This window comes from Dermacentor albipictus, chromosome 2 (genome assembly GCF_038994185.2).
Source record: "Dermacentor albipictus isolate Rhodes 1998 colony chromosome 2, USDA_Dalb.pri_finalv2, whole genome shotgun sequence".
NCBI lineage: Eukaryota > Metazoa > Arthropoda > Arachnida > Ixodida > Ixodidae > Dermacentor > Dermacentor albipictus.
Window position 1 is genome coordinate 120,649,176 of NC_091822.1, and position 15,594 is coordinate 120,664,769.

The window sequence follows — 15,594 nt, forward strand, 5'->3', positions numbered from 1 at the left end:
CCTGCTGCGAACAGTGGCGGATGAGCGACATTCAAAAATACTTTTCTTATTGTTGTGTACTAGCAGCGACAAAATAGCGAGTTTGGCTACTGAAGAGCCCACTCTCCAAAATGGTGCCTAAAAGCAAGGAAACGAGCATTCAAAGAGTAAAGGAAAAAACAACACAGATAAAAGAAAACTGTCCTATGACCGAAGGCCTTGAGCATGTATGTGACATTTAAAAAAAGACATCTCAATTGAATGTGCGCAGTTTACTGCTTCTGTGACGATTTCCACATGGTTTCAAGACATGTTTTGTGTTCTCAATTTCCACTGATTTTATTCCCAATCGATTTCTTCCCAACTGCAGGCTAGAGCAGTTCCCACCTGGCTTGCTAGACGGTCTGGAGATATCCCATCTGCTTGTTCATCACAGCAACGTGTCCGAGATTCACTTGGACGCCTTCCGCGGCGTGGGTGACCGTCTCGAGTCGTTGGACCTTTCCCAGAATGCATTAGAAGAGGTTAGTGAACTCGATATAATTGTTTTCCGGTGTTGAAGTGTGTGCATCTGTCCGTCCGCAGGTACGAACAATAGAGAACATGTAGAGCCTGCGTTATCGTCCCGGCACCCTAATTATGTTTCGAATCATTCTTCTGGCACGTAAAACCCCATAATTTAATTGCTTAAATGACGCAGTAAAAGAACAAGTTATGGTTGTGGTCTAGGTCTGTGAGAGACACTTGATAAAAACAAGAACCGGCCACGGGTATTTAAGACAGTCTCGCGGTGTTTTTATGACAGCCGTGTTCTTGATAATATGAACAATTTTTAGATTTCTTGTTCTAGTATACTTACCTGAAAGCCAAACAGTCTGCTGCTAATAGGCACTTCCTCCACAGTCCCTTCCCTGAATCGATGCATTTTTCACAAGTCCGCCATAGAGCTGGGTGTGTTACAGAAGGTATTTGGGTGGCTCCTTTGCCTACTTTTAAACCCTTTACTGTAAAAACCCGAGAATGGATTGCGCTCGCATCGCGATCATGTTCAGGCTTTGTCATCCTTTGGTATAAGTAAAACAGAGAAACAAAACAAGCATTGTTTACAGTCACACTAAGTAAAAACATTATAGCATGGCCACTCCTCTTGTGCTTTTTCTATCTTTCATCGTTTAGCGCTTTTTTTGTGCGAGATGAGGAGGGGGGGCGACATTTGTTCGTTCTTTATTTAACTCCATTTTTCTTAATTGCGCGTTCTCCGCAGTAGTGTGCGTTCCCTCAATGTGTTCACTCTGCAGTGGTCTCACAGAGTTATTTCTTTTTAGAGTTATTCCTTGTACAGACCTAGTATGTTGCATTAATGGTATGAGAACTCTCGGCAATGTAGTAAAATATTTGGCATCTGGGGCTCACAGCAGATGCAGCTGCCACAACTGGCTTTTTGATACATTGCGAAACATCACTGCGAAGTTTTTGAGACAAACAATAGAAACACTAACATTAACGAGAAGTCGCTGTTGTTGTTCTTATTGTGCGTCTCGATAACCTTTTCAGTGCTATTTCCTGATAATGCTATTCCAAGCGGCCCCAGTTCTTCATAAAGCAGTCATTGACGTTGCTTGCTTGAATGACGAATACCACAGACAGCAGGTCAAGAAAGACACACTGAACCAACGCGCTATCACGAACAGCAATTATTTATTAATTACACCCTCAGGGCCAAAAATAATACAAATAAAAGTGCTTCCCCCAAAATATATATACCTGACCGATTTGATTTACAGAATCGGGAACCAAGGCTTCTCAACATACAATTAGCTGCATATAGCTGGTAAAAAAATTCTGGGCTTTTACTTGCTAAAACCACTTTCTGATTATGAAGCACGCCGTAGTGGAGGACTCCAAAAATTTCGACCACCTGGGGTTCTGTAACGTGGACCTGAATCTAAATACACGGGTGTTTTCGCATGTCGCCCCCATCTAAATGCGGCCGCCGTGGCCGGGATTCGATCCGGCGACCTCGTGCTCAGCAGCCCAACACCATAGCCACTGGGCAACCACAGCTGGTTCTTCACAACATTCCAATGAAGTGTTCACAAACATGCATGTTATATCATCGTCCTCATCATCAGCCTATTTTTATGTCTGCTGCAGGACGAAGGCATTTTCCAGCGTTCTCCAATTACATGGGTCTTGCGAAAGCTAATTCCAAGTTCTCTGTGCAAATTTTATAATTCCCCCCCCCCACTTAATTTTCTGGTGTGCTCGATTCTTGGAGCCCATTCTGCAACTCTAATGGTCCACCGGTTATTTACCCTACGCATTACATGGTCAGCCCAGATCCATTCTTTCCTGCTAATATCAGCTAGAATATCGGTTACTCTCGTTTGCTGTCAGGTCTCTACCACTCTTCCTGTCTCTTCGAAGTTACGCCAAATAGTTTTCGTTCCATCGCTCGTTGCGTGGTCCTTGACATGTTCTCAGGCTCCTAAGTTAACTTCAAAATTTCTGCATATTATTTTGTTACCGGTAGAATTCAATGATTGTACAATTTCCTTATCAGTGATAGCGGTAAGTTCCCGGCTGTGTTTTGGTAGTACCAGCCATATGCACCGTAGCCTGTTTTTATCCTTCTGTAAATTTTCGTCTCGTGATGAGGATCCTTTTCTTTGACTTAGATAAACATACTTCTGCCCATATTCTAGAGGCTGACTGCCGATCACAAATTCTTGTTCTCTTACCAAGCAATTGAGTATTACTTTTGTCTTCTGCATATTAATCTTCAACACTACTCTTACACTTTATATAGTTAAAGCCCCAAATCATTCGTTCCAACTCGTCCCCAGGACTGCTTAACAGGACAATGTCATCTACAAATCGAAGGTTGTGAGATATTCACCATGGATCGTCACTTGTATATGGACAAGTGAAATTCGTTAGAAATGGAAAGTACAAATACGTCTGATTACGCAATATTAGCTGAAATGTATCGTAATTGTTTATTGGTACTGATAGTGACAACCGCTTTGGGAAGGTTATTCCGCTGAGTGGATAAGCGAAGCGAAAATGATTGAAAAAAAAAAACAAAAAACAAAAGACATGTTGCGTCGAGAGAGTGGCGTCAGCTTCAAGTTTGTTTTCATGGCAGAAATACTCGCCGCTGTATTATAGATACACATATTGAAACCAATTGAACTTATTCTCAACAACTTCTAATTAGCTAGTTAGTTTATCCTGAGAAGAATGTCATACAGCGCTTGCCTGCTATAATTTTAGACTTACTAATATTTTATAAAGAAGTAGTTTTAGGGACAAAGCTGTGCTTAAAAAGGGACGAATAAAACATAGGTATAGCCTGCATTGAGATTTAGCGAGAAAAAATAGGAAGCGACGGAACGAAAAAAAAAAATGACCGAAAGAGCAACTCAAGTTCAAGAAACTCAATCTCTTTGTTAAAACAGCTTATACGTCGCGTGCCGATCGAGTGTGTGCACTTGCCGTTAATGCTTTGTAATGCGTGCTTTGTGAAAGATCCTGGAATAACGACAAGCGCTACAATGAATGACCAGCTAATCCTATTGTCCAAGTAAATTGCTTGTTCGCCCTTGTTTCTGTGCTCTTATAATCCTATATCGTTTATTTGTGCTCCGTGTAATCGCAGGTAAAAGCGCTTTTCGTTTATTCATATTCCTGAATTTTTGTGCGAGATAGAGTGTGTACTTGCGGTTATCTGCAAGGGTACAATAATCATAAGCAGCCGCAACCGAGACGAGGCTCTGAAGCACCTCCGGCCACTTCGTCGCTGTCGTCGTTGTCCGACCGACAGTACAGCTTCTTCTGCTGTCTCGTGACGCTACCCTCCGGAGGGAGGGCGCTGGCCTCGTGCGTGTCGTTACAAAACGCAGGTGGCTGTGAATTACAGCTTAAAACCAAAAGAAACTAAATTTTGGACCGCGTAAGAAGCCTACTATGAGATGGCGTAGATATGGTGAAGCCTCCGCGCGACATTTGATGTTTGAAATACGAGCGCAAGTGCCATGACAACAACACAAGTACAGGCACTTTTGAGTATTTAACTACAGAAAAAAAACACTGTCACTACCACTGGCCTCTGACCTAATGGCTGATGCGCGGTTATTTGATACGACCTCCGAAGTAAGCCTAGAGCACAAGTACGCTTGGTGTTGATTGTGTTTCCAAACGCGCAATCTGTATTTGTTGGTCAGTCCGTTTTTCTATGTAGCAGGACAAAGCCAGTACGCACGACGTAGCACGACCGGACTCGGCGCGCGAGCAAGTATACTCCAGCCTGACCCTGGTCAAATTGCGCTTAGCTGATTCGGCCGCGCGTGGACTCAACTATTGCAACGGCGTTCATGCGTGCCACCTATGCTTCTGCGTAGTGTAGACACCGCTGGCGCCGCGGGTAGCCGCGACGAGCCCCCTCGCTGTCGAGGCGCTCGTTCAACCGCGTGCGCTGATTGGTCTGCGTGGTTCTCGAGGGGTGGTCACGTGACCCAGCCCAAGCGCACGGCGCTTAAAAAATAAATAGGTCTCCGGCCTACATGTATGGGTGCACCTCCGAGACTTTTCTATAGATAAGTCTCCGGCCTAACTCTAGAGGGGCTGCTTCGGAGGGGCACCTTCGAGATTTTAACGCGATAGCGTTAAGGAGCCCGTGTCGCAGAAAACCCGGCGTTGTCCTGTGTCGGACTTCGTATTGGCAAAAAGATTTTCGAACCACCCATACCCAGGCCATCCATGTGACGCAAGTAATTCATAGAAATAATTGAATTTCTCAAGCTAAAATGCGTGCAAATATCGTAAACTACTATAAACACACAACCTACAGACATGATAGCTCTCGGATTGTAGTTTGAATATACGAGAAAACAATTCTGTTACGCGAAAACTCAAAGGAAATCCTTTTCCCCGGTTTCTACAATTCACAGACCGGCCCCGGCGTCCACCATTAGCGCAGGCTGGCGCGACCGGTTCGTTGCATTACCTCCAGCTGGCGCTCGTCTCCACTGCATCGCGGCCCACGCAAGAGGCCGCGTTTCTACCACAAAGCCCGGGGTGCATAGCGTTCGCGGCCAGCGTTTCCTAGAACATTACGGTTACATACGCTCCAGTTGCCTGGAAGCGTGAGAAGCTGTCAGGGATCTTTGAATGCTATCATGTTTCAGTCTTAAATGCGAAGCTTAAGCGTCCTCAAAATTTTTGTCTCCATGATAAGCATCAGTACACCATGGTGCGCTGAGACTTGTAGTGAAACCATCGTGGCGCACGCATCGTCGCCTTAGATGCTGTTGAAAGGTTGCTGACAAAAAGACTGTCCAATTAGTGGCCCTGCGGCTTTGCGAAGGTTGGTTCAGAAGTACGTAGTACTCGTTTATAACAAATTTAGGCAAAGCGAAATTCCGTTACTGTTGGCTTTTAAGTTACATGACATGTACCGTAGTTGAGGGTGGTCGTGTAGACCGCACTTGATCACCGACTCGCTCAATTTCGCAAAGAGCTTGGGTAGCTTTGCGCAACACTCTTTAGAGATCATGGTTGAGTGACAATATTTTTTTCGGACAGACCTAGCTATTCGGTGGAATGGAGACCACAGCAGTGCGAAGGAACAGACGTCGTTGCGGCGGCGATTATACAGGTCATTTTGGGAAGCCTGTGATACTGTGAGCCGCTCACGAGCGATGTGATGGACTGTGTCGGCAGGCGCTGTGGCATCGTGAACGTAACGTAGTGATTGGGCTTAGACCGGTGTCAAATAAGTATCGAGGGCCAGAGAAAGTTTTCCTTCTCAGAGAAAAAGGAAATGGCGAATAGTCGGCGATTTCGTACCTACCTAGACGAGCTGTAGACAATAGTAACATATTGCGTAGTCCCAGTGTCGGTGGTCGGTGGAAGCGCACATTGATACATATCAGTCAAAGTTTGTTCAAGTGGTCTCTGAGTTCATTCGTCGGTGGGTCAGTGGGTATTCAACGGTTGCGAGCTTGTGATGGTTCGAGCGTGAACGAATGATGTCCTCGATGATTTGGGGCAAGAAGTACCGGCCTTCGCCGCTAAGCGCCACTGTCCTTATGCCAATATGCGAACAGCTTTTTCGTGATATGTTTTGTTGGTATTTACAACTTTGTGGACGTTATATGGTAGCGTGGGTGCGTTACATGAGTTCAGGTACAATATTTTTTCTTTCTTGTCAACCGAGCGAGCAGCAGGTTCTGGTAGTAGCTGTCAAGCATCACTCTGCTGCTTTGCTTTGGGTGAAATGCTTTAGCCATTTTCTTGTAACGTACGTACCTGAATGATACTTCAATATCACGTCATTAAAACCAATGCGAATGAACTCATTCAATCATTGTGAACGCATTTGTAAAGCTTTATTTCATGTCTTATACCTACACGCGTGTTCTGACAAAGCAAGCCATTTAGTTGAATCGATGCTCTCGGGTGACCTTTCATTGAAGTTTCAGAATATCGAGAAACGGCTCGATATTGAACTGTGAAGTCCTTACAGCGTGAACCAGCAATCGAAAATTCAATACCTTTACTTATAATAACGGACATGGACTTTAGTGTGACCGCCAGAGCATCCTTAAGAAAATTTCGTGCTTGCATACCGTAGAAGCGTTTTGAAGATTTAGAACCCATACGAGTACGCTGACCTCGGCAGGAAAACGCTACGTTGCCGCAAGCCGCCGACTTAGGGCACATTTACAAATCACCCATTCTCGTGCATGCATCGGTGGGCGCGCCGGCTGCGGCTGCGCATGGGACATCGCAAGGGGCCGCCTAATGTCCTTCTGCCTACCAGTACAGCCCGCGCGATTACAGCACAAGATGGCCCATTCAATTCCTTCTGCCCATCGATTTCAGCCTACTGCCAAAGCTCTCCAAGTTTGCACGGTCTCCTTCTGAGAGAGATGTTGTCTTTAACAAGAGCTGCAGATGTTTGCCTTTGATGTTCTGGCATGCTACTTGATATGTTCGTTGAAAGATATGATATACACAGTGACTACAGGGACGCACAAACAGCCTTCTTCCGAGTGGGTCAAAGAAGTGAAGCAGCCGCCCTTTGTGTGCATCTTGCCTTTCTCCAGTACAGTTACGCAATCAGTGACCCCCTACTCGCTTTCTCGACAGTATAGTACACGAAGTTAGTTCCCTGTCATTCCCCTTCTTCGTATTAGACTCCGGTATATCGGGCCTGTCGCTAAAGAACACAGCGCAGGCAAGACATCCACCTTAGTCATTCATGGCGATCTTTAGTGATAGGCTGCTTTTTTGTATTTTGTTATGGTATAGACGAACGCGGAATCATTTTGTCCGGTGCGACACCTATTTGTAGAGCAATATATTTCGCCGAGACACGTACAAAGCATTTATCAATCAGCTCCTGGCTGTTGCCGAAAGTTGGTGGCATGTACAAGCACCCAACCCGTGTCTCGCAGCGGCCGTTCAAAGGCGCCCACTCGCGTCATTTCCCCTCGTGTCCCTTCCTGGAAAGAGGCTATCATCGATCTTGGCTCTCATATTGCGGCGTTCGATGGGATACCTATAGCTTATACTGGGTCCCTGTACCGAGTATAGGCTTGCACTAGCTGGTGGGTCCCTTGGAAAGGCAACATTCGAGAGCTAGCTGCCTTTATCTGAGCTGTCGCAACAGAAAGGCCAGGAAAGCTTTTCCATTCAAAACCTTTACAAGGGCCGCTTCTACGAATGACTGCACCTCCCGCCTCCTACGCCACAAAAATAAAAAAGGTCAAAAAAGTTTATTGTTTGAGCTAGGTTTCATGGCGGTAGTTTACACTTCCACGACGCAAGTTCATTCGCACTGTTTTTCATGATCATGAGGGGGGCGATCGTGGCCCTTTACGCTTCTTCCTCTTCTTTTTTAGTTTACCCAGCGCGCTATTCACGAGAGTACTTAATTTAAATGTGCGGAAGACATGCGATGTGCGGAAAACAGTGTGCGTCGGTGAGAAGCCCAAAACTGTAAAACAATAACCCGTGACGCAGCAAGTATAACGCGCGTTAGCGTGTGGAAGTTTTGCGGAACAAGATCTGAGTCACGCAAAAGAAAACTGGTAGCTGGAAGAGAAGTCAAGCAATGCCTGTAAATACGTATAATCGCTATCTGTGAAAAAAAAAAACGAAAAGTGTTTCGAAAAGGGATTCAAGAATGCAAAAGGAGACAGGGTGAAGGAGCACACATGCAATCACTCCCGCCAACTTCCAGCTTACGTTGTGGAAACCCCGTGCTCTATTTGCCACCAACAGTCACGGCATTTAATATACAACAAAGCGTGCACTAGAAATAAACAATGACAGAGGTGTATTAGCGTTCAAACATGCGCACAGTGTTTGCAAGAAGCTACTATAAAAGGTTTACCATGATATTCATGACGCAAGAAGACGGAAAGAAGTTTACTTGTTGCTCCCACCTTAGGCGCCGGCAATTTCGTTCGCATGATTGGCTGATGCTCCACTTACAGAAATATTATAGACATCGAGAAACAAGCCGAAGTGTGTTTTTCCTGTTTTGATTGATACTTCGGATCGAACCATCATCCACCTTAGTGGTACACAGACACAGGTTACTGTTTTCAAATGAAAACAAAAACAGAATTAGCGGGTTTTACGGGCCAAACCACGATTTGCTTATGAGACACGCCGTAGCTGGGAACTGTGGATTAATTTTGACCACTAGCGGATCTTTAACATGCACTAAATGCACGGCACATGGACGTTTTTGTATTTCGCCACCACAGAAATGCAGCAACCGCGGAAGGGATCTTGTCCTGTTGCGTCGTGCTTAGCCGCGCAACGCCAGAACCCCTCGGCCACCACGGCGGGTACCCTTTCAGATGTAGCGTTATCCGCACTTCTCCTTCAGAATCTTTAACGAAGTATTTATAACTAAAATCACACCCCAACCTAATGGAACTTTATATTTAATCGAGGGAAGTAAGAGTTAAATATTGAAAGTCGTAAATGCGTCGCTTTTCCTTTTGTTGCAGGGTCTTTTAATTTTTTTTTTGTTTTAACCCTCGGGCATCTCTCCTTTTGGTTCCACTCCGTTCGGCTAAATGTCGCAAATACTAAGATAGATTCTATTCATAATGAATTGGATAAAATCTCCACTGCCTACTTTGCGCTACGTGCAGGAAGACACAGCCTACTTAATCTGCGCACGCAGGTTATAATATTTGAATGAACAGACCTAATGCACGCACTTACTAATCGTCAAAGGCTGTCAGGCCTTGAGTTTCAACACATGCATACTTGGCCTATGGACCAGCTCTTCCTGTGCGTCTCGCGCAGGGGAGGCAGCTTTAATCTTACTGAGGGACGTAAGACACCATGAGATAGATAGATAGATAGATAGATAGATAGATAGATAGATAGATAGATAGATAGATAGATAGATAGATAGATGGATAGATAGATAGATAGATAGATAGATAGATAGATAGATAGATAGATAGATAGATAGATAGATAGATAGATAGATAGGCAAAGGAAAGACAGGGAGGTTAACCAGATATTATCTCCGGTTGGCTACCCTGTACTGGGGGAGGGGAAAGGGGATGCAATAGGTGAGAAAGAAAGAAGGATAAAAAAAGGAAAAAAAAACTAAGCACACACACGCACGTACACACGAACTATTTCTGTGGGCACTGTCACGCAACCCGCAAAGGCATTCCTAGTCTTACGCAGTGTCACCGTACAGTCCTGCGCCACACAGTGTACTGTCACAATTTGTCAGAAAGTCCCGTGTCTTTCAAGTATGGCAGCAGCGCCTTCATAGCGGATCGCGCTGATGTTCGCGTAGGCCAGGTTCCAAGGATCTTGTTTTCTGTCATTGGGCGCGTGTCCAGTTTGTCTAAGGTGGCTGAGAAGATGAGATAGTGTATTTTGTTGCCTATGGTGGTAAATCCTGTGTATGTTGTGTGCCTGTGACGTCCCACTGGGCTTATCATCACTCTTTCCATTATACTCGTGTAAAGTATCATGCTAGGCAGGCACGCTGTCCAGGATTCATCAAAGGACTCTCGCTCTCTCTGTCTTTTTTTGTGTGCCGATGTGGCCCATCAAAAGCAATAAACAAAAGTGCCCGAAGAGATGGAGATGTCTTTTGCACATTTATGTGATTCCTAGATTGAACGAAATTCTGTTGAATGAGCTGCGTCTTTGACGTCCTTTCTCACAGCTTTCCTTTTGCCCATTGAGCCCGTTTAGCCGCTTTGTGTTATGGATTCACCTGTGTCTAAGATGCTTACGTATGTTTCACGCCAACGTTCCCATTTCTCTTTTTTTTTCGTTTTTTTCCTGCACTCCATTATTGTCGCTATCGCTACACTCTGCCTGGTTTATTGTGTTTTGGAGTTCTTTTGCTTCGGTAAGGTTTTTGTATCCGGAAAGCCGTGCCGAAGATCTTTCATGGAAGATGTAAGAGAAAGATGTGTTGAAATCTGGAGTAGATTGCCGCGTGATGTATGCGTACACTCAAGCGTTTTTTTTTTTATTCTGATGCGTCCACTTCATGAGAGTTTACTTTATGAGGCTGAAGCATGCGTACTTGCTAAATTGAAGCTTTATATTTGGCCCCATTAAGTTTATTTAACCTTTACCCTAATATATCCTTTTTTCTAGGGTATACTAAATTTCACTTGTAAAATGTCTATGCTTGAAAATCAAAGATCTAGTTCGATGAATATCTTATAATGCATCACTCGCATAGCCGTTTAGGAACCAGGGCGGTGAATTGTTGTAAACGAACCGTCGAATTACGCTATTTTGCGAGGTTTCAAGCCCAATTTGCGTGCAGCAGTCCTAGACATATCGACGCAAAACGAGAAAATGAATTTACCGGGTGCGTCATTAATTGGCTTCGGTATCATTATTCATAGCGCGCTTCGAACAAATTCAGTTCACCATGTCTTGACCAGACGCACGTATAGACGCACGTCCATTTTATTACGCTCCGCAAGAGAAGGGGAGGGATGAAAAGAAAGGATAGGGAGAGAAAAAGGTAATATCAGTGTGAACAAAAACTTGGAGGCCACTTAAGCTTGGCTTCTAAGAGTGGAACGCGATAACATTCAAAGATCCCTGACTGCTTCTGACGCTTCCCGGCAACTACAACTTATGTACCCGTATATTTACCGGAAAAAGCTGGCGGCCAACGCTATGCACGAAGGCAAACTTTCTGGTAGAAAGGCGGCCTCGTGCGTGGGCCAACACTGGAGGTAGTGCACAGCGGCGACAAAAAATGTCCAAAAATCCTTTTCAGGTTTCTGTTATTGTTTCGCACTTTTAATATTTAAGCCTGAGAAGACTGAGCATCCAAGGCATGCGCTGTCGGTGTTTTGTTCCATGAGATTTGTTTGTGGGCTTTCATTCTCAAAATTCTGACGAATAGCTTTGTCAAGATTGTAAGACAAAGGCGTGAGCGACCTCAGTGATCGAATGGCGTGGCTATATAAGCCGCATATACCGTTAGTCATATATCGAGGCGTGGCATATACATATACCTATATATAGAGAGAAGTATTTGCTCAAGAGCTACTCCGGCGACCCCGACGCCGGTTTTTTATGACACGGGGCCCTTCACAACAGATTGGCAGCGCGTCAATCTGTTGTAATAAAGATGTTATCGTACGGGAAAGGGTAGCGTTCTTTTGCGTCGACCTCTGTAGTTTTTCATTCCCTCTAGATTTGTTTTTAGGGAAGTACAGGGTGATGTAGGGAGAAATAGAGACATATAGTAGACAGTCACCGTGCTCTGTCTCTTGCGTCGACAATCCTCGCTCTAGTTTTACGTGGTCTACTGCTTCGCATTCCACGAACGTGTGAAATATACTTGTTTCATGATTGCGTTGCGCTTAGTGTTGGACTGACTAACATAAGGAACAAGACGCGGGCGTATGTTGCACAATTCTTGGACAAAGTATCTTTGACAAATATATACCTCTCGGGTCCTGTTGCAACGTAGATCCTGAGCGAGCGTATCTATTAGATTAGTCACCTTTTTCTTTGCCTAATAGTAACCGCGTGAAACCGCGGCATTCAGCGATGCTTTCTATGACACACACTTCACGAAGGAATGAAATATTTTATGATATCTCTCGCCAAATTTTTGACCATGAACTCGTTAATTACTCACGTTACGTTGGTCACGCAAATGCATTGCTTTTTTTTTGTTTTCATTAAAAGCGCTAAAGACGAAGTCGACGGAACAAATACGACAGGACTGGCGCTGATGAGAGGATAGAGCCAATTGTAGAAGACCTGTCGTATATGTTCCTTCGACTTCGTCTTAGTTTTTACCACTTTTATGCGAAGCATATTACGAGAGCTCAACCCAGCTCCTCAGGCGCGGCGGTGTCGCCTTCAATACCACGTGACACCGTGACGTCACGAGAGAGGAGAATTGGCTTTGGCTCAACTCTTGCAAGATGGGCTGGGTGGGAATCGAACCAGGGTCTCCGAAGTGTGAGACGGAGACGCTACCACTGAGCCACGAGTACGATGCTTCAAAGCGGTACAAAAGCGTCTCTAGTGAATGCGGTGTTGCCTTAGAAACGAGCTGTTTCTAAGGCTCAGGCGTGCGTCGCTTGCTCAGGCGCACATTTCGTTGCTGCGACGAACGCTGCGTTGCTCGACGCTCACCGCGTCCAATGCGGGGCGCGTAGTCGCTGCGCCGTAGCTCATTGTCTTACGCCCCTTGGCGGGTCGACGGGAACGCTGTCGCGTTCCAGTCTTGAAGGCGAAGCAGAGTAACGCATGAGTTGTTTCTTCGTCTAGCCGAACCAAATATAGCCAAGCAACAGCAGTTCACCAGGCTAAACAGTGGTTCAACAACTAAAATAAAGGCTAGTATGCTTCGCATCCTGGGCTTAACCTTAGCTAAGCCACAGCCATTTTTTTTTAACTGTCCAGATGAACCAACTTGCCCAAATCAAGGCATTGTGTTTTTGTTTGTTTTTTCTTTGTTTCTAACGTTACGTTTTGATAGGTTTGCACGCATTTTTATTTCGTTTCACCGCTTCCCAAGAACAAAATTTGTTGTGTATAGCGTTCCAGATCGCGTGAGATAACACCGTACCGGAAATACGGAGGTAACTTTCAACCGCTACTGCGCGTTCGCACTTAAGCATGCTGAAACCATGGGCTCGTCCAAGCACAGAAGTCATATTTTCGTCATTTGAACTTCGTCACTCCCGCAAAGCGAACGGAACTAATATAAGTCGTTTCGGTCAATGGATCTAATAATCCTCACACACGAAAAAACGCAATCAGATCACGAGAGAGGGAGGTAGAGGTTACGTTACGACCTCAAAACCAAAACAAGCTTGGTCGTCCTTGTGGCATTCTCGGCCGTCTCCATCCATGTTCTCGTCTAGAAGAAAACTAGAAGGAAGAAAAAACAACTTATGATCAGTACTGGCTGTCAGTAATTAGTTTAGGATTGTCGCAAAAAAAGCAAACAGGCGACAGAGGAAAACGAGACGTGGGCTTCGTGTGCGTCGGATAAGGTCGGCAGAAACATGCTGCAAGGGGGGCGCCAATAACGAGCGTGCACTAGACATCTAGGCGCAAGTTACGAGGGAAAGAAAGCACGGCGAGGTATTAGGCGAGGCAATATCCCCTCCACTCCTGCAGTGTGGTCTCCTTTGGCCTCATTAGTCGCTGCTATCCAACTTGCTTTTCCGGTGGATTTCTTTTTCGTTCAGGCTGAGGAAACCGGCACTGATCATGGCACGCATGGTATTCGCAATCGCTCCTACAGTTTCTTCTTCTTGCCGAGAAGTCTGGCGCGTGTGCGAATGGCGTAAGTTGCTTCGACACGGGCCGCAAGATCTGACTTCTACGATCGTTCGTGCGTAAAAGCTGGTGCGGGGTATGCGCTAGACGGTGCCTAGTGTAGGGGCAATCATGAGTTATATAAAAAATGCAAGGTTGAGAAAACTAAAGAGAGCTTTAGACGCGAAGTTAGACGTAGACCGTTTTACGTCTCACTGCATTATACACGCATTAGACGGAGAATAAACTAACAGTGCTTCATTAGAGCAGTAGTGTAAATAAAGTTCTCCAAAGGCAGAGAACAGACACAATGGCTTATGTTAAAGAGTCAGACCGAGTAATGAATGCAGAAATTCAGAAGTCGCGGTGCTGCCTAAAGAAATAATTGTAGCACCTTCGAATCTGTCCTTATGCTGCAGTGTACCAACATACGTTGAAGATTGCGGCATTACGATGCAAGATATTGTATTTCTGACACACCGGGACTTACACAAAAATGCTCTTGCGAAACAAGCAGGGACGGCATGCTAAACAAAACTTGCGCGCGCGCAATGTAATATACGCACAGGGATGTCGTACACACAGTCGCGGAGAGTAAGCGACGCTCTCGCTGCATCGTGCTCTAAGAACAGGCGCAATTGGGTTAAGGAGGCACATAGAGATATAATGAGACAATTACGAAGCCACAAGAAATTCATTAGCGATATTGCTAATGTACTAGCATAATTACCGTGAATGCCAGGGGCTGTTGTTAGCGACCTTTATAAACATATTTATTAAATTTACGCTTGAGTACCCTTATCTTTGATGCAGCAGCAGCAATTTAGAATCATAATATATTGTAGGTAGGGAGAAGGAGTCTCAATGTATATAACAATGATGATAATATGCAAGGAATAACAACAAACAAACTTATAAATTGTATTAATTTAAGGAATGCCTTCTTTTTTTAACCATCTTTGCGCATGCATGCATATTCGCACAGAGATACAACATTTGGTGTATTACAGTACGGTGCTGCATGATGATGCAATGTTGACTGCAGGCGTCTGACTCAGACCACAATGGAACTTTCACACGCCAACGGCTTCCGTTTTAACGCGATAACGTTAAGTACACCATGTCGCAGAATATCCGGCGTCGGACTTGGTTTCGGCAAAAAGATTTTAGAACCACCCATGCCCTGGCACTCCAGGAAGTTAATTAATTAATTGAATTTCTCAAGCTAAAATACATAGAAAAATGCTAATGTACGTCTTATACACAACCTGTAGTCATGATAGCGTCGGATTGTGATTTGACAATACGAGAAAACATAATTATGTTACGCGGAAACTCAATGAAACCTTTTTTTTTTCAGCGTTCCTACCATTCACACACCGGCCACGGCGTCCGCCATTCGCGCGCGCCGGCGCTGAGTATCTCGGGTGCTGTGAGTGGCGCGTCCGGTTCCTTGCAATAACTCCAGATGGCGCTCGCTTCCGTCGTATCGATCACAATAGTTCAGAACAGGGGGTCAGAAAATTTGGTTATGAGAATTCATCGTGAGTTTTTTTCTCTTTCTTTTTTTCTTTTTTTTTTAACCTGGGTAGGACATTAGGCAGTATAACAGCAAGAGCTTGGTGGCACGACTCACCGCCCCGTTCCATCCATCCATCCATCCATACATCGTGGTCCACGCAAGAGGCCGCTTTCAACCACAAAGCCAGCCTTCGGGCATAGCGTTCGCGACCAGCGTTTCCCCATAAGCATTACTGTTACATAGGCTCCAGTTGCCGGGAAGCGTGAGAAGCA

The 15,594-nt window shown here is 45.1% G+C and overlaps 1 protein-coding gene across 10 annotated transcripts in view; it reads left to right on the top strand.

The window, feature by feature from the left end:
• LOC135914717 (chondroadherin-like) overlaps positions 1-15,594 on the top strand; it is a 660,669-nt gene that overhangs the window by 618,391 nt on the left and 26,684 nt on the right. For all 10 annotated transcript variants that reach the window (XM_070533920.1, XM_070533923.1, XM_070533919.1 and 7 more), the window contains one exon: positions 350-503. In XM_070533920.1, the coding sequence (XP_070390021.1) occupies positions 350-503 (154 nt within the window). The remainder of the gene's footprint in view (positions 1-349; positions 504-15,594) is intronic.